The sequence below is a fragment of the Contarinia nasturtii genome, unplaced genomic scaffold (genome assembly GCF_009176525.2).
Source record: "Contarinia nasturtii isolate CC-2019 unplaced genomic scaffold, AAFC_CNas_1.1 Cnas_scaffold_863, whole genome shotgun sequence".
NCBI lineage: Eukaryota > Metazoa > Arthropoda > Insecta > Diptera > Cecidomyiidae > Contarinia > Contarinia nasturtii.
In genome coordinates, this window is record NW_022198210.1 from 126,707 (window position 1) to 147,348 (window position 20,642).

Consider the following 20,642-nt stretch of genomic DNA (forward strand, 5'->3'; position numbering starts at 1 on the left):
TTCAAAATATACGCTAGCGTGGTGGGTATTTCCATAGGCACACATTCACTCGCTTCCATTCCATTCACTTTGGTTGATTTAAAATATTTTTCTATTTGTCTGTAATTCATTTTCAGGTTGAAAGGATTGGAGAAAGTTTAAAGAAGTACCCAACGACGGAAGAGAAAACAAAGTTTTCAAAATTATTGGATACCATTCCAATTCGTAAATGGAAACATGTAATATAAGTAGAACTCTTTTATATAAAAATATATTAATTTTTTTTACATTTCATATACATTTTCAGAGTATCGATGAATTGGTGTGTTTTCCTATTGCTCCAAGCAGAGGGTTAAGACCACAATATTACTCTCGAAACTATAGAAGTCATAAAATAAAAAAAATTCGGTGAACCGTAATAGAATAAGAGTTCACTTATTCGAAATTTTATAATAAAATAAAAAAATAAATAATTATTCAAGAAATTTTTCGAATCGACAAAAATCATTAGAATTGAATTGTGAACTTGAAGTAATATTTCCGATATTTGGGTCACATTGATACCTATTTGTGGTGGATCACACAGTAAATCTTAACAACAATCAATCGACCTCCATTCGGTGAAGCTAAGAACCATTCATGTTCTCTATTTAGAAAAAAAAACATCCATTTGAGGATATTTAGTTTAGTTTGTTTTTATTTTTTCCGACATTTTTGTTTGAAATATACGCCGGCCACTGTGTTTATCAGATCTGACTTGTAATAGTTAAACAATGTAATTTTTCTTAAATTTAATGTTATTTTGGTATATTTTTTTGTTTATGAAATGTGAATGATTATTGTGGTGATGTGGGAGAATGAGTGCTATGCATCTTCTTTCCAATCGGTTTTACAAGCTGGGCACTTTTTCTTTTTTGCCACATAATTGTTGAAACATTTCTTGTCCAGCACTGCATCGCATTGGTCATTCGGACAGAATTTCGGCTGTAAAATGAAACGACACGGAAAATTATTTGATCTAAAGGCATATATTTTAAATGGCATTCTTTATTTTTATACCTGAAGCACAAGTCCATTGCAAAGAAAACAGCATTGTATAAAATCACCAAATTTCGTTCGATATGTATCACGAAATTCACCAATAGCCCTTGGGCCCAATGTGATTATATCGCCGGTTGCCATGAAATAGCCGATATTCTCCCATTCGTCCAACAATTCTTCGGCCCGTTGTTTGGTGATTTTTTTCGATGTTGCCTGTGACTGAGTGGCTTGCGATGATGTCGAACACAATTGAATTGCCGACATTATTGTGATGGAATGTGTATCGCTCATCAAAATTTTTTCCATGATACTCTTCATGAAATTGCACTCGACTTCACTGGCGATTGGTGATGGACTGAAGTAAAATATTTGTTTATATATAAAAGCACAAAAATGTAAACAAAGTACAAAATATTTAACGCTCTGAACAACACAGTTCGACAAAGAAAATTCCACGGAATGCTTTTCACATATCTTGAAACATATGAAATACCCGGCATTTTAAGAACGAAAAAAAATACAGTTGATATTTGAGTTATGTCTATGTCTTATCGTCGGTTACTTGAAATTTGTGGTGCCAGACTGTGTCGTCACATTGAAACTTACCCAATTGTTGCGAATGTGTTACAAAAGATCAAAAACTCCACGCATACGTCATCCCATTCATAGTGTACAAAATTTAGCCGTTGATCAATTTCACGTTCAATCAATTTGGCATTGATTTCGTCGACCATTTTTCGAACGGCCGCATCCTCATCATTTGCCGCATTTTCATCGTTGAAATCTATTTTTTTTAGAGAAAAAAAGCAAATCGTTAAAATGTTATAGGAAAATATTTGTGTTCCCTTTCGGTCGACGTACATTTAGTTTTTACCGCTTTCATGATATCCAAATACTGATTTGGAGTCATCACACTGAATCGGGCACAGGCCTGCAAAAAGGCTTGATGACCCACTGTAAAATTATCGACCATGATATTGTGTCCAACTGCAAAAATAATCTGAAGAAAAATGGTAATTTTTCGCCGATTTCAAGAGGAAAATGATGACCGAAGTAGTAGGAAAATGGGGATTCGTCAGCAACTCTTGCGTCAACCGCATGGTTGACGCAAGGCTGACGCAAGGGTCCTTGTGTCATCCATGCGATTCACAAATATGCACTACACCAATTTTCGGTTGCATACACAAATATGATTTAACGATATTTTTGAAACCAATTCACATACAATGAAACAGCGTCAATATATGCAGTGAATACATTCGTTGAGTTTTGACAGTTGGGCTAATCGACTCAATCAATTTGGGATACGTTCGGGCTAAGGTTATGTGTGCGTTTCGTTTTTCGTCTTGTGAATGAAATATAAAATTCAATGAACCAATTGCATTGTACACAAATTAAATAATATGCTGACATTTTATGCATTCCACAGAGAATACGGATTTTCAATGGAAATTATGCTGGCAATTTACTTTCTTTGTACGTAGGAAAATAGAATTGAAATACTGTTGATGTTTTGTTTATTACTAATCGTGGCGCTGGTACTTCCAAATTGCCCGATTCGTTCCTATGCTCTGAATTTATTGACGTTTGTTTGTGATCATATTGTCAAAAAGGTTTCTTTGTTTTGATAGGAACATATTTATTATTTCGAATCTATTCAATCATTTGATCGAAAAATTAAGCTTTAAAAAAGGTTCAAGCATCTGAAAACAAACGGCATAAGTGTACGGAAATTAATATAAATTAGCAAAATTATTTTGTTATATTGTAATGTTTTCCTTCTGTTGTTTATAGTTCGAAATGGACGAAAAAAAAATTGATTGAATCCAAATTGATGGCGAATCATTCGGAATATGAACAAATTATGGCTTCACAAAATCCATACAAATATGGGGCTAAAGGATGGATCGCATGGCAAATGGAGCAATCCCGAAAGTGCCGCGAAAATTTTGCGGCCCAAGTCGCATTGACAAATGAGCTGTTCAAAGGCGAGGGAAATGTCCTAACGGAAGAGCAAATGAATATAATGCTAGCTCCAGCTCGCAAAAGAATAGCTGAAGAACGTGAAAAAATCGAACAGTTCAAGAAGCAACACTTCAGTGAGAATGATTTTTTTTTGCTATATGTTATTTAGGTTCAATTCCAAATGTTTTTCTTTTCAGATAAGGTTACTGCAAGTAATAACAATCAGGTTGACAAGGAAGCCAAGCAACCAGTTGAAAACTATAACACAAAATGATGACACCGCAATTCAGAGCATATACTGAGCATAGATATATATCCGGGATATTTTGTGAGTATCCGATATTTATCGCAGCCAGAAATTAATAATGTCACATTATAATGGAGTGAAAACAATAGAAGTGATTGTTATAGGTCTAAGTATAAAACCATTTACATTACTACAATCACTATAACAATAACATCTATTGTTTTTACTCTATTTCAAAGTCTGGCTCCAATGAATATCGGATACTGACAAAATATCCAGGATATATATCTATGCTTAGTATATGCTCTGTCGCAATTTAAATAATGCAAATGCATGAAACAATCGGATTTATTTGATCATTTGTAAAAATTCGGTACATGCAAATAAAAACAGTGTTGTTGTTATTGTTTTTTCGGTTTTTTATCCAAATGACATTCAATTGAATGAATCACTGCAATGTTTTTGAGCTGTTGATCTATTGTAGGTATGTGATTGGCTGTGAAAAGGTGAAAAATAATAAAAATTTGAACATTAAATAGAAACATTCTTTGAAAAACATACATTATGGGTTACAGCAAGCCACTGAAGTGCACGAAGCTCTGCCAATTTTTGCAATTAAATCCAATAAATCGGGCTTACGAAATTCAATTTTTCGGTATCGTTTCGTTGTTCTGCATCGGTCATCACCGATGTCCTCCTCAAGGCACTTCAAAAATTGCTCCGACTCGTTTACCAATTGATCGATAGTACTTTTCAAAAAAGTCCTATCAGCTACCCACGAACATGCACATTCCGGTCGCATGTCGCCCATTCCACACATCGCAAAAACCAAACATTCGACGTGCAATATGAATCCACAGTGTGGACAATTGAAAGTGTGATTCAATGCTCGCAGCGAATCAGTTTCGGCCCGACATGGGCAATACATGAAGATCTCTAATACAGTAGCTTTTTTATATGAAATCTGTCACACTAACGCCCTCACTCTATCTTTTGGCGAACTAAACAGAATAAAGTTTAATATAAAAGTAAAGTCTCCATCAGGATATTTTATACAGCCGGTGTCAAGATCAATAAAACTGTTAATAGAATCTGCCATTTTTACGCAATTTTGCGATGTGATTGCCAGATTAAGAATATAAATAAAATAAATGAACGGAATAAACGAACTTAACAGAACAGAATAATTCGCACGAGTGTATGACAAGTATGTAAGAGAACAATAACATTACGTTTTGTATCTATCTGTCAAATGTCACACTCACACTTATGAGTTTACGTATGGAGATTTTAACAAAATCATTTCTACAAGATCTACACACTCTACACCCGAGGCTTTTTAAGTTAAATTAAAACGCATATAAATTTATGTTTTTTTTAAATAGAAATTATCTAATGCTAATTGTGCTAACTTCACTTTCAAAACAAAAAAATTAAACAATTTATTAAATTATTTTTCAACAATTTTTGGAATAACATATGCGCTCATTCTCAAACTTGTGAAATAATATCCCATTCTATATATAGATGGCACTGTCTATACGAAGTTCGGCAAACAAAGCATTACGCTTATTGAGCGCATTACACCTCTTAATACATGGCAACTTAATTACTATTATAATTAAATAATAAACTTTAAACGACTTTGAAGCTGTGTAGCGTAGTGGTTGTATTTTAAAACCGTATAAATCTCGCAAAACCTTATCAAAACCATTCAACCAAAATAAAAATTGAAATAATTTGAAAAATATTAAGAGAATGGATTGGTTTCTGTTTTCAATTAAAATTTTCATCATCTTTATTTACAGAAAACTTGAGAAAACATTTTTTTCCCTATTAATGGTTAAATTTAGCTGTAAATTATTTTAATTTTTCTTCGAAAAATTTATTGATTTTGAGCCAATTAAATAATTTGCCGACGATTATCGATCAAGATTTGAAAACCAATCCCAAATTCTAACATTTCCATATACCAAAGAAAAAACCAACAACAACAAATAGAATCGAAAACACTAAGAGCACAAACTGGGTACATTACACAGAATTTGTTTTCTTTTAAAATGAATTGAGCATCTAGCCATTCGGAATGTTCGCAGTGCTTCAACTCTTTGATTTTCACCTGTTATCCTCTTTCCAAAGCCCGACTCCATTACCAAATCATAGACTATTTTCCAGTAAAAACATTAAAATCGGAAACAAAAAGGTGAAGCAATTACTTTTCTCTAGGTCGATTCATAGCAATTGTTCATAAACTTTCACTCAAAACGCCTGAATGTATACAATGTCAAAAGTTAGCCAAATAAATATGAGCACACAGAAAGTCTATTATTTATCGTAATTGTACTCAAAATATTATCCAGCAGACTCAGCAGTCGAACAGCTGATGGAATTATCGGTCAATGATCTGATGAAATCAATGAGAATGCAAGAGTTCCATACCAAAAGACAATAAATCATGACCATGATCCATGCCATGATCGATTCAAATTCTCAGTATATTTTGATGAAAAACGTTATAAAATTACACTGTAATGAGGATAAATAAAAAACACTTCTTTGGAAGTTCTCACTGTGACGCAATACTGCACATCAAATCTGAAAATGATCTGATATAAATTTTCAGTGACGCTTGCAATCAAATACACAAACAATTTTTATATTGCGTTGCCTAAAAAATAGTAAAAATGGAAAATGTCGAAGCGCAACCGTCCAATACTACAATTGAAGATGTGCCTAGTGTTAATAGGCGAATAAACACATAATCTATTGTAAACAACGGACATATTGATATTGAAATATTTCTAAATGATGCATTTCGTATATATCACTCGGAACTTACGAAAGATATTGAAAATTTTATTAACGTGAAATCAATGACTGTATTCGTAGCAGAGTTCGAAAAAAAAATTGTAAACACAGATGAAAATAATGATTCTTACGATGATGATGATACTGGCGGTAATCGTAGTGAGTTAACGGTGAAAGAGACTATATATCTCTCAACGCCAACGCGAAAGCTTGATTTAAACGTAAACCTACATAAACATTTTCGAAAACAAATCGTTCAAAAAATAGTGGAAAGTGTAGAACAAGTTACATTCCGCGGTTCTGGATTTACGCTCGCCTGCATAATCGAGTTGAATGTTCACGTTAACTTATACAACCCATTACAAGGTTCATCGTATATACAAACTCCCAAAAAGCTACGATATAAAAATGCGATTATTAACGTACAAAACCAACTTGACGAAATGTGCTTCAAATGGGCTATTTTATCCGCCTTACACCCAGTAGCAAATGATCCAGAGCGAGTTCGTCATTATTATCAACATGAAGGATGGCACTTTCAAAAATAGAAAGGGTTTTGTTCTAGTGGCGCCATCTATGTGTTAGTCCCGGGACTTATCAGGCGACGTAGTACTGTTTGATAAATTTAATGTTTAAATCAACTTAAAGGCATTTCGATATCACTTACAAGTAAAACAATTACATTCGGCATTTTGTCCCATTGATAATATAAATTCAATCGTCAAATGTTTGGTTATATTTTTCCAACTCTTATCATTGTGTTGTTTGACGTGCAACTTTGACATTTGTCTGATATTTTTCACATCGTGGAATTTTTCACATCATTACGCAATAAATAGTTTTATTAAGAAATTCTCTAACAATATTTTCTATAAAAAGATATAAACAATGAATTATTTAAGCTGTCCATCAATAGTTTTGCGACGACCAGTTAAATATAAAATTGTTGGGAAAATTGGCCAGCTATATGAAGTACTATTTGCATGTGCCAGAAAAAAAAGAATGTATAGATAAATTTTCCAAAATACAAACGTGAAGGGAACCGTTTGTATTTTGGAAAATTTATCTATAAATTCTATATATTAATTCATAACTATGCAGAACAAATGAAGGCTTATGATTTTGGGACAGTGGGAATGCGATTGTTTCATTACCATGATGTCCCGTACCAAGCGTTGAAGGTTAATACTTTTTTTATACTTCTCAATTTGAAAATTAACCTAATTTGAATAAATTTATTTATAGATGTGTCCATGGGAATAAAAGTGGCAATACAAAAACGGAATCTGAAGAACGTTACATAAAAATTTTTTTGTATGGAGTTATACTATGTAAATAAATTAACGTCGGAAAGTGGTTTTATTGAACCTTCTGTTCAACGACGGAATGTGAGGCGATGTGTTTCACATTATAAAAATGGAGATAGAAAAACAAGAAAAATAAAGAGTCTTACAGGAGTAAGACGAACTTTTCCGCACGGTGGTAGATGCGTATTCTACTAAGCTATATATATTCGGCATCGAAATATTCAAAGTAAGTATATACAATTAAAAAATATACACAGTGACAAAAGGGGACAAATAGCAAGCAATGAAAAGTGAATAAAATATACAGGAAAATAAAAGAGTCTTACGGGAGTAAGACGAACTTTTCCGCACGGCGGTAGTTGCGTATTTTATTAAGCTAGTTCAAAATAATATTTGTTCGATTTTTCAAGCTTTTCAAGCGGCGTAAAGTTTGAGGACAAAAAATATGTTCAAACCTTGGGATCGAAATATTCTTTAATTTAATAGCAGAAGTACTCGCAAAAGATTTTTGACACTATCATGATGAACTCATTTGTACGACATTTGAAATCATTTTATTTTCTAACAAAACACTATAAAAAATATGTCTGACGTTAATTTTGCCATAAACATTATTTTTGAAACACTTTTCATAACTAAAGTCACAAAAAATTTGGATTTTTGTATGGGAGCCATGTCTGTATGCTACCTCAATGGCATGAAACGTTGTGCAGGTTATTTTTTTCACAAAACAATAACATTCGGAGGGTTTGAAGAAATTTCAACCAAAATTAAGGGTACCTCCCATACAAAATATTCGTTTTTGAGCCGAAAATTGAAAGTTTTGTATGGGAGGTACCCATAACTTTGATTAAAATCTCTCCAAACTTTTAGAATGTCATTTTTTTGTGTAAAAAATAGTCTGTGCAAAGTTTCACGTCATTAAGGTAGCATACACGCATGGATCACATACAAAAATTCATTTTCTTTGTGATTTTTTTAAGGAAACTGTATCAAAAATTATTTGTATCTCAAAACTAACGTCGGATTCGGTTTTCTCGTGCCAAAACACCCCCCAATACATATTCTTGACTTTTGGACGAAAATTGGACTCTTTTTCATAGGTATCAATCCAGGCATGAAATTTTTTTCCATCAACCAAAGTCGCTCAAAATCTAATGATTCCTATTCCTCGCGACCCCCAATCATCCTGTTAAGTCAGATTTTGAATTAAGTTTCTACGATGAGCGCAATCTTGCTAACAAATTTTGCGTACGACGTACAACGTACGACGTACAGATTAACAGAAACCATGTTTAAAAACGCCAAATTCGGGTTCTCTGACCTCAGAAACGTCCAGAAAACATGTTTTTGAGGTTTCGTAAATTTTGACCTATTGCAATACTTTCCCCTTTCACACTAGGTGTGTGCGGAAAAGTAAGAGTTCTATTTCCGTCCAAAAGTCATACTTAATGAAGACTTAAACACTCAAAAATATGTATTGGGGGATTTTTCGGCACGAGAAAACCGAATCCGAGGTTAGTTTTGAGATACAATCAATTTTTGATACAGTTTCCTTCAAAAAATCACAAAAAATTGAATTTTCGTATGGGAGCCATGCTTTTATGCTACTTTAATGACGTGAAACTTTGCACAGACTATTTTTTACACAAAAAAAAAAACATTCTGAAAGTTTGAAGCGATTTCAATCAAAATTAGGGGTACCTCCCATACAAAATTTGGCACAAAAACGAATATTTTGTATGGAAGGTACTGTTAATTTTCGTTGGAATTTCTCCAAACTCTCCGAATGTTATTTTTTGGCGAAAAAATAACCTGTGCAAAGTTTGACGTCCTTACGATACCATACAGACATGGCTCCCATACAAAAGTCCAAATTTTTTGTGACTCTTGTATGAAAAGTGTTTCAAAAATAATTTTTATGGTAAAATTAACGTCAGACATATTTTTTTATAGTGTTTTGTTAGAAAATATTGAATAGAATACTTTAAAATGTCGTACAAATGGGTTCATCATAAAAGTGTGAAAAATCTTTTGCGAGTACTTCTGCTATTAAATTAAAGAATATTTCGATCCCAAGGTTTGAACATATTTTTTGTCCTCAAACTTTACGCCGCTTGAAAAGCTTGAAAAATCGAACAAATATTATTTTGAACTAGCTTAATAAAATACGCAACTACCGCCGTGCGGAAAAGTTCGTCTTACTCCCGTAAGACTCTTTTATTTTCCTGTATATTTTATTCACTTTTCATTGCTTGCTATTTGTCCCCTTTTGTCACTGTGTATATTTTTTAATTGTATATACTTACTTTGATTGTTGTTTTTGTTTTATTCCTTTGTGTATTTTGTCACAATTGCGTCACTTTTCTTTTAATTTTTTAGGCACTTTTCCTTTTATTTTTTAAATGCATGCACTTGTTTTTCACCTTTTCTTGTTTTTAATCGTAGACATTTTTCTTAAACCAATGGTCGTTGAAAACTCACATGGAGAGTTATGTTTTTTTTTTGCATAATAACCCTAATGGTCCATGCCACCATAAATCACTATGAATTAAATTCCCTGGATTCATTCCTCTAGATGCGATATCTGCTGGGTTTTCTTTTGTGTTAACATACGCCCATTTCTGTATTTTTGCCTCGCGATTACCTACATACGTTTCCCATCTTCGTGGCTCTCCCTTAATCCAAGCCAATGTTATCTGGGTAATGCTTTCGACACCTTATCCATTAACTCAGCCATTAATAAAGCTAAACAAAGTTCTAATCGTGGCAAACTTTGTTTTGAAAGTGGAGAAAAGCCATTTCAGAAGCATCTGAAAACCCGTGTAATTCAAACTGAGCTCCATCTTTATATTCGATCCATCGTTTCAAACGAAACTGCAACAAAATTAGTATTTGCCCTTTGTAACTCTCCCATTCTACCGCAATTTCTTTTGGTATCTGACTATCCCAATCCATATTTTCATAAAACTGCAAATGGTGCCAATAAACCCAATGGATCATACATTTTTGTTATTTCGGATAAAACGATTCTTTTCGTTACCGTTTTCACATCTTTAAATGGATTCATTTTAAAACCGAATTCATCCTTTAAGTTAAACCATCTTAAACCCAAAGTGGAAATTGAAGCTTCTCCATCTTTTTGTGCACCCTCTCGTTGATCCAATGGAATTGCGTTTACAAAGTCCATATTATTTGAGCTCCATTTTCTTAATGATAAACCAGAGCAAGAATTTGCGTAACATCTTTTTGCAAACGAATCGCTTGATCCAAAGATACATTTCTACATCAGCAGTGAAAGCGATTTCATACAAACGAAACCTCAACAGTAATGGCGCCCAAAAGTGCATACTTTTAGGCTTGTTCCGACCTAAATCGAAACAATGAATCAAAAAATTTGGCTTACTTTGCACTTCTAATTTCCGTTTATATTTCGTGTTAATTTATTAGTAATCTAACGAATGAGTTATACTTGCAATTTTGTTATTATCAGTTTGTTAGTATTTTGTTATTATTATTATTTTGTAAAAGCATTATAACTTCCTAGCTTAAGCGTATAAATACCGTGTCAAATGAAATAATAAATTAGTCTTTGCAATTACTCCAATGTGTATTTAATTGGGCTTGATCACCTCAGTCAGAGCGCACAACAATCGTTAAACAAATCATCCAATACAAAAAACAATTCAAACAAAATTATAGTATCATGACCTAGCTCAACAAATAACCATTCACCCACTGTAGTCTATAAGATTGATTCACACATACTTTTTTTACGTTCAAAATCAACGGGCTTGAATTCTTTCCCACAAACAGCCACAATAAAACGAGTAATCCCTATCAATACTTGGCATATCAATTATGACAGCTCAGATTACAGCATCTGAGACGCCCAACCCCCAAAATAATGCAACCACAAATAAACTAATCGCCATACCAGTCGACGAAAAAGTGCCACTCCTTTTTAACAATTAAGCCACAAGCAACACCACAACGGACTACGATATACAACCCAGTAAACAAAAACAAAAGAGGAGACAACACAAAACACCAGGATGAAAAATAAAAAGACAGGAACAACTTGGATGTAAAATTCGAATAAAATTTATTTAGAAAAGACACTTAAAAAATAAAATTAAAAACTAACTTAAAATTACTTCTTGCGACCACAAAGCAGCCGAACTAACTGCATCTTCATCACTATCTATGGAATCAACGCGCGTTACCACTATCGATGAACGACGACGCACACTACCGCTACTGGTACCCTCACCGGGATCATACTCGACAGCTTCGACAATGGGTGTAGTGTCAACTGAAACAAAAAACAAAAATGAAAACAATAACACATATGGGAAACAAGCAAAAAAGAAAAAAGAAGAAAAATAAACTCACCCATGGCTTCAACGGGCGTGATATCGCCACCAGCAATGCGCTCATTGTCAGCCAATCCAGAATCGTCAACGCCAGCATGACACTTCAAACACGCTAAAACAAAAAGAAATATAAGAAAAAAAAATTTTAAAATTGAGAACAAAACAAAACAAAACAACTATACAAGTAAACATACGGAAAAGCACGGTCCCATCCCAATCAACGAGACGAACGGTGCGTTCGCCTTCTGCCAACGGAATCGGCACATCGCGAATAAAGCCATCGACGCCCAAAATGCCTACAACAGTAAATCCCGAAGCACCACTGAAGGGAAAAGAACACAAAATAAATTAATTCACGGACCAACACACACAAATTTTCACAACACGAAAAATAACGACGAAAAAATACAAAAATAAAACGAAACTCACCTCATTTTCACCTTTAAATTATTACAGCTGACGAGAAAAACCGGAAAAAACACAAACACGCGTCTATTCAGAACGTAAACAATGCACTAATGACACACCGAAAGCGTCGGAGCGGCCATTATGCTTTCTGACACAACTGTCAAAAAATGTCAAAACGCCTATACACACCACACGAGCGCGAAATTCAAATTAACACACGAGGTATAGGAAGCCACACACGAAATCAAAAAATTTGTGTCAAACGCAATTCTAAGTATTTATTTTTGAAAAAATGAATAAATGGTAGTACCAACTAACCATTATACACATTTTTGGACCTTACAATACAAAAAAAGAAACGAAAAAATCAACATTTTACGTCAAATGTCAATGTCGAAAACCCAAACAACACAGCAGACAAAGGTTAACTTTGCACACGAAGCATAGAAAACCATACACGAAACGAAAAAAATTTGTGTCAAATTTAATTCTAAGCATTTATTTTCATAAAAACGGATAAATGGTAGTACCGCAACTAACCATTAAACACATTTTCAAACCTTACAAAAAATTCGAACCACACAAAACCAAAAGAAACAATATATATTTGTCAAATGTCAAATATCAATGTCAGAACCTCAAACAACACACCAGCGCGAAATTCAAATTAACACAGGAATCATAAGAAGCGATACACGAAATCAAAAAAATTGTGTCAAATCTAATTCTAACCAGTAAAGTGCACAAAGTGTCACAAAAATTTATCAATTTCACCTATACAGATCGATGTGAAGTGCCAAAAAAATAAGTTTGTAAAAATAGGGGGTGCCCAATCGAAGTAGGGGGGGCAGGGGAATACCCCACCATGTCAAAATTTGGTCGGATCAAAAATAATGTACTACAAAGTTGTTCAGAATGACGAGAGAAATTTTTTATGACCCCTGCCCTCCAAGTCCTCCACCCCCTAGGGGGGTCGGGGGGTCATAACCCCTCAAGGTATGATTTTTTCGGCCTGAAACCTCGAAATTCGGAATCAGCATGCCAAAATACCCTAGAAATAATATTCGTCTCGAGCCCATTCACCCCAAGTCTCCCAATAATTCAGAGCCCCCCATTAGGGTAAAATGATAAAAAGTCGATTTTTCACTTTTTGCGTGCGGAATTTCGCACTCAAATGTATAGCCAACTATAGCTAATTTTATCCGCACATTTCATTTAGGCCATTACCCATCCCCTCCCATCACCCCCAAGGGGGGTTCCCCTAGAAAATTTACGAAAGTTGGGTCCATACCCCATTTTACCCCAAAATTAATTACATATTCGGATTCCTCGTGAAAAATTACCTATAGGCCCCATACATTCTCAATCTCCCTTGACCTATGTTCCACTCCATTTAACTTGAACCTTCAATTCGGGTCGAAAAGTGAAAATACCCCATTTCATTGTGACTTCACAATGGGATAGTCACCCCTTATGACTTAAAGGGGCATACGTGTCTCTCCCCATGAAAGTTACGCATATCAATGTAGTTTCCATTGGCATATAGTTTTGGCCGCCCTGAATGACCCAGTTCGGAGGGCGGGGGTCAAAATAATATAAAAATGAACCCTTGCCCTCCGATTTGGGTCAAATTGATAACTTTTTGTGACACTTTGTGCACTTTACTGGTAAGCATTTATTTTCACAAAAATGGATAAATGGTAATACCATAAGCCATATAAAGACATTTTTGGCTCTTACAATTTAAAAAAACCGAAACCATTAGAAAACCGAAAAACCAACATTTTTGTCAAATGTGAAACGACCAAATGTCAAAAAACGCTATAACCAACACATGAATGTAAAATCGGAATTTAACATGTAAAGTATAGAAAACCCACACAAAAAAATTCAAACTTAATTCTAAGAAAAAATTTAAAGTAAAACGAACAGATAGCAATACCATAAACCATCTGAACACATAAGTAAACCTTGCAATTCAAAATTACAATTTTTTTTCGCCACCCAAATCCAACCATATACACACAAAAAAAGAGAGAAAGGAAAGACACAAACCAAAACCAAAATAAAACACAATGCAAATGAGTTGAGATCAAAAGAAATTTATTGAGAAGAAAAAATCACTTAAAACGGAGATACAATCCCTCTTAATTTGTGTTTTTGTTAAATTTGCGGCGCTGGCGTAAGCGATCACCATAAGGGGACCGAGTGGCGTAATTCCCACCGCGCCGGGCGCACCCTTCTGGGATGCCGCGCACATTCTGGCGACGCTCAGCAAATGGATCAACGGCATTCAACACCATTTCGGACATTTCAAATGTAGACTGAAAACAAAAGAAGAGAAAATAATTACAACGAAAACAAAAGAGGAAAAGAATACAACGTGACACAACACGTACCGGCTGGAATAACGGAGCCACACGCTCGACCGGAGCAACAACTGAAAGGGGAGAAAAGAAAAACAAATAAATAAACGAAAAAAAAGAGAAGCCTGACAAAACGCTTACCAATAGCAGGAAGAGCACCAGCGGATGTATTTTCCTTGTCACCATCATCGCTGGAGACATCGGGACCATCTAACGGATGGAGATATAAAAAAAAGGGGAAGAGGAAAGAAATCAAAAATCGAAACAACAACAGACAGGCAAACCAACTCACCTTCAACGGGTATCCCTAAACCCGCCGGCCCGGAATCGGAATCACTGGAACTACGTTCATGAGCCAAAATAGAATCCAGTCGAGCAGAAATTTCACCATCTGGGAGAAACGGAAACATAAGCGGACAAATGAAAGAACAACGAAAAAGAAAAAAAAAAACCAACTCACGAAGCTCGGCGAAACTTGCTTGTAAACCTTCACGCAATCCTTGTCGACAGGCATCAGCCGCTTCAGTGAGGGCCCTACGAAGAATGTGCTCCAACAAAGCCGGATTAACATCATCACGCACATCCGGACTTAAAATTGAAAAAAAAAAAATTAGAAAAAGAAGAAACACAGAAGAGAAACAAAATAACCTGAGGCCCATACGCGTTGAATAATAGCAGTAGTGGGCAATTCAATGGTCAACGTCTTCACAGCACTGCCTGGCTCCAAATACTCGACTTCTACTAAATCCATCATTTGTTTTCGGCGTTACGAGAAACAAAAAATATACACAACGAAAAATCACAGCTAACACGTGACGCGTTTATCGGAACTGAATAAGTTTACTGTCAGTATGACAGAACCGTCAAATGGAACTGTAAAAACGGGCTTAGACAAAAACTCAGAATAAAACTGAAAAAACGAGCCAGAAGCGAAGAAAAAACACGACGACCGAAGAGAAAAGTAAAAGCTGTTGGAATGAAAAATGAAAGTCATGCAGAACACACCGATTGCCAATTGAACAAAAAAAGTCGCCGATAAGAAATGAAGAAACATCAATAAACGTTCATATAAAAATTGTGGAAATTTATTTTACCAACTACAGCATACAATTTTTATCACATTAGCTACCACGTCGCCACCAGGGCAATTCCGGAGGCGGTATTCCATCACGTTGTCCACGATTGCCGCGATTACTTCGACTACCACGATGACGACGACGATTACTTCTATCACGTCGATTTAATCCATCCAGTATTCCAGTTATCACGTCAACTGGATCCTCATCGGGAGTACTAGCACCCTAGGCACACCACCAATCATCATCAAATACCAGATCATGCCATGTTTCGGTGGGATCTGAGGAGGGAAAGATAACAACAAAATTATTATATAATCTAAATCATTTGGTCAAGACGAAAACATGAAAAACACAAGACGGATACTTACTTGCACGTCGATGACCAACAAGTTGACCACCAACAACGCTTACGGTTTGTTCTTCATCATGCTCAATGACGGGATCGATGGTCGTACCATTGACACCGCGTATTCGACTGCTCACAATACCATTGGAACCTGAAAGACGACAAACTAAAATCAGGCGGAATCAACACAAAAACACATAAAACAAAATTCAACTTACCACCAGTGGCTCGCATAACGTCTTCTTAACGCGGTGGCGCATCGCGATGTTGTGAAGCTCCACCTTGAGCAGCTGCACCGACGAAATCCCATCGGATATACCCATGCCCATTGTGCATAATATTGTGTTCGTCGATTCTCTCCACTCGACATCGATTCGCATGATATCCACGATCAGCTGAAGAATAACAAGATCAATTGAATCAAAATTGGATATAAGCAAATTGGTTGGGTACAAAAGACAAAAAATTACCTTGGCCCCAGGCCACATCCCGAATTCGACTTCCAGCTGGCATCATAATTACCAACTCGTCATTATCACCGGCACGATTCACAAAAGAAATGGTTACACGCTGAGCCCTGAGATAAAAAACAAAAATACACATACACTTAGATTTTAAGACACTAATTAACCACATTTTCATTTTTCCTTTTTATTTTTTCCTTTATTTGACACTGGAATACATTTAAAACCAAAACTTCCCAACAAAATATAATTTAGTTACTACTTACATATTCATCTTTTATATTTAAGCATTTTAATTGAACAAATTCAACACAATTCCACAAATCACAATGAGGAAAGCTAATATAAACAAAAACTGTAATTCGATCTACCCGCGTTATGTCACAGAAAAGTACCGTTAATCAACACCGGCGAACAAATTCATCATGATCACCTATCCCCAACGGTAAATCAGGTGTTCATTTTCATACAACAGTAATCAGAAACGAGAAAATGACCAGAAAAATCATCGATGGAAGAAAAGCAAAATTAAATTCGAAAATAGTCATCGTTTATTCAAATTAAAACTGACAACTCATTAACAAAAAATCATTGCTGATCGTTACGTCGATTACGATCACCATACTGCTCACGTATACGAGACATCAAAACCATTATCTCGTCATCAGGTATTCTTGTAGCATCCGATCCAGCATCAATGGCTTCGGCCCAAACACCGGCAGGTTCAGGTTGCCTACGAGCAATGCGATTACGTCGCCACCAAGCCTCTGAAATCACACGACGACGCACGGACTGATTCATGCGAGCACCATCAACATTTCTACCTTGCAAATGAATCCGACGAACTAAAATATAGCAAGCAGAATGAGGAAACGTCAAAGAGGTAATGTCAAATGCCTTTATAAAGTCCCTAACGCAGTTTCTTATACTCTTTTACTCACACACAAACAAAACAAAATGTCAAAAAACAGCTGTTCGACCGAACCATTCATAACCAACTTCATGCTACTAGTAGATTCGGAATGAAAATAATGTTTGAAAATTCTATGATATTTCGAAAAATGAGCTAATTATCTTGGAATTTTTTAATCTGTTTAGAATAAAATAAATTTTTAAACATTTTTTGTACTAACAATATTTTAATAAACATTTTATTATTATTTAATTTTCACAATTTCCATTAATTCACAAAATTTAATTCATAGCACTACCATGAAGTTGGTTATATGTCAACCTTTATTCATTCGTATAAAAACATATCATGTTCACGCACACATAAATGTTGGGGAGTTTTGACAATTCCTCTTTTAAACCTTTTCGATCACAACTTACCACCTTGATCAATCCCCAGCAGATCTTCATTCGTCAAGGCTCGAAAAATGACTTCTATGATTATGACAGCGCCGAATCGATTCGTATCAGCTGAAATGAAAAGACATTAAAACCGCATACTAAAATTTTTCAAAATTACATCGACTCACTATAGATTGCTCGACCACCAACGGGCATATTAGCCGGCGGATCACAAGCCACATAATAAATTAGCAGCACATATCGTTCAGACCTAAATTAAACAAATTCATTTATCGTTATTAGCATTTTATGTATTTTGAAATACCAAAATTAGTTTAAACTTACATTCTTAAATTATCTCACTTGTTATTGTTACACGTAGTCACAATTAAATTAAGCACGATCAAATTTCAAATGTCAACTGCCAAAAAACGCACAATAAGCAATATGTTCATAGAATAAGATTTATTACCAACTTCATTTTTATATCAAATTCCATTCCGTCCATAACATAAATTCCAGATGTAATTTACATGTTAAATTATTAATTCACGTTAACTAGTTTCTAAGCAAATGTTGAGTTTGAATTCAAAATTGTCACTTTGTGGGTTCCAAACGATTCCCAAAACTTTTACTGTTCGGTCGATGTTCAATTCTCTGTCATTTTCAGGAATGTGCTGTAACACTACGTTTGAATTGGAAATAAATTTCCGCAAATTACAGCCCGCACTTAAAAATGCTGCCTTTAATTGCTTGTACAATTCAATGGCTTTTTCTTCTGTTGGAGCACCTCCAGTGTGATCGTCGACATAAAAATTGTTTTTAATCACGTGTGCTGCCAATGGATATTTCTCAGCAACTGACTCAGCCAATGCTTTTAACCATCTGATGGCCAAATACGGTGAGTCTGAAAAGCCAAAGGTGACTGTTGTCATCTTATATTCTTTGATTCTTTCATGTTCTGAATCTCGCCATAGCACCATTTGAAGATGCTGTTGATTTTCATCCAACTTAATTTGTTTGTACATCTTTTCGATGTCAGCGATTAACGAAATTTTGTGCGTTCTCCATTGTAATGTTAATTCAAACATTGTTGACTGTACTGTTTTACCGATCGCCAACTGCTCGTTTAACGATTTACCGTTCGTAGTTTTTTGCGAAGCGTTGTAAACTGTTCTTAGTTTCGTAGTAGTGCTGTCCTTAAATACTGCATGATGTGGAATATAATGTGCATTCAGTGGAGTTTTTTCAACCAATTTCAAATATCCATTTTTAATTTCATCATGAATCACGTCAGCATAAAGTTTTTTCAGCTCTGGTATTTTTTTGAAACGCTTCTCCAACTGAAATAACATAGCTAAAGCGGTTTTCTTTGAATCACCCAAATCAGGTTGACTATTGTTTTTAAATGCCATGGATACGATGAATCGCCCATTTTCATCTCGTTTTGCTGCTTTGACGAAATGCCCTTCACAGAATTTCTCCTCATCCGTCATTTCAGTGTCATTTGCGGTCCAAAAATTTCAATGTGGGGTGGCCAAATTGGCCAAAAACCAAAAAGTTACAATTCGGCCGGACACATGACGTACATTATCTCGAAAACAAGCTCAAGGATTTTTTTGAAAATTTCACCGATTTTTAGGCCCAAGTCTAACCAGTAAAGTACCCAAAGTGTCACAAAAAGTTATCAATTTCACTTATATAGATCGATGTGAAGTGCCGAAAAAATAAGTTTGTGAAAATAAGGGAGGCGCAATCGAAGTAGGGGGGGCAGGGGAGTACCCCACCATATTAAAATTTGGTCGGATCAAAAAATAATGTACTACAAAGTTGTTCAGAATGACGAGAGAAATTTTTTATGACCCCTGCCCTTCAAGTCCCCCCACCCCCAGGGGGGCCGAGGGGTCAAAAATCCCCAAAATATGATTTTTTCACTCGAAACCTCCAAATTCGGAATCAGCATGCCAAATTACCCTAAAAATGATATTCGTCCCGAGCGCATTCACCTCAAGTCTCCCAAAAATTCAGAGCCCCCCCATTAGGGTAAAATGATAAAAAGTCGATTTTTCACTTTTTGGGTGCGGAATTTCACACTCAAATGTATGGCCAACTATGGCTAATTTTATCCGTACATTTCATTTAGGTCATTGCCCATCCCCTCCCATCACCCCCAAGAGGGGTCCCCCTGCAAAATTTTCGAATTTTTTAAACAACTGCTTAAAATGAGGTCAAAACCCCCTTTAGACCCAAAAATTAACTGCAGATTTGGATTCCCCATGAAAAATTACCCCTAGAACCCCATACATTTCGAATCCCCCAAACCCCCCTTTGTACCTTGAATTCGGGTTGATAAGTAAAAAAATGCATTTTTGTGGATTTTCTTCATTTTTTCATTCAAATTAGTTTCAAAATTCATTTATTTTATGTAGTAGTGATATAATTTGATATTAAAAAACTAATTTGTTGTCATTTTGTCCTCAATCTGTAATGAAAAATAACAAGAAGTGATTAATTTTTTGAAATTAAGCAAGCTCCAGTCTGTCTTAACTGGCTGCTGACAGACAAAGTAAAGCTAGTTTTTCTATATATATAAAAGTGAATGTATGTATGTCTGTCTGTGTGTTCCGGGTTGGCGTCCAAACGCCTCAACCGATCCGGATAACAGTGGTACCGTTGGAAAGGTCTTGGCCCGGCGGTGAACATAGGCACCATCATGGTCGGCCATCGTGGTTTAACACGGCCATTATGGTCAAAAAACCGTATTTTTATCGTACTTTTTATTGTCAAAAAGGCGAGAATGGACCGTGGTAAACCGTGTTAACCATGATTGCCGACCATGATAGACCGTGGTAAATGGTTTAAAATGAAAAATTTTGACGATTAAGAGATTTCAACATCATTTAACACAGTTTTTTTGGTCGGCCATCATGGTCCATCGTGGTCTAACACCATTTAACACGGTG

General features: G+C 35.3%; 2 protein-coding genes across 2 annotated transcripts; both read right to left on the minus strand.

Moving 5' to 3' along the window:
- Positions 1–843: 843 nt before the first annotated feature.
- LOC116342285 (non-structural maintenance of chromosomes element 1 homolog) lies at positions 844–2,041 on the minus strand. The gene is made up of 4 exons (XM_031769800.1): positions 1,882–2,041; positions 1,627–1,804; positions 1,039–1,375; positions 844–963 (listed from the first exon to the last, which is right to left on the minus strand). Exons 1-4 carry the CDS (start codon positions 1,991–1,993, stop codon positions 844–846), a joined length of 747 nt encoding a protein of 248 aa, XP_031625660.1. The 5' UTR covers positions 1,994–2,041.
- A 16,192-nt stretch (positions 2,042–18,233) lies between these two features.
- LOC116342286 lies at positions 18,234–19,175 on the minus strand. Its single transcript, XM_031769801.1, has one exon. It carries the CDS (start codon positions 19,173–19,175, stop codon positions 18,234–18,236), a length of 942 nt encoding a protein of 313 aa, XP_031625661.1.
- Positions 19,176–20,642: the final 1,467 nt, after the last annotated feature.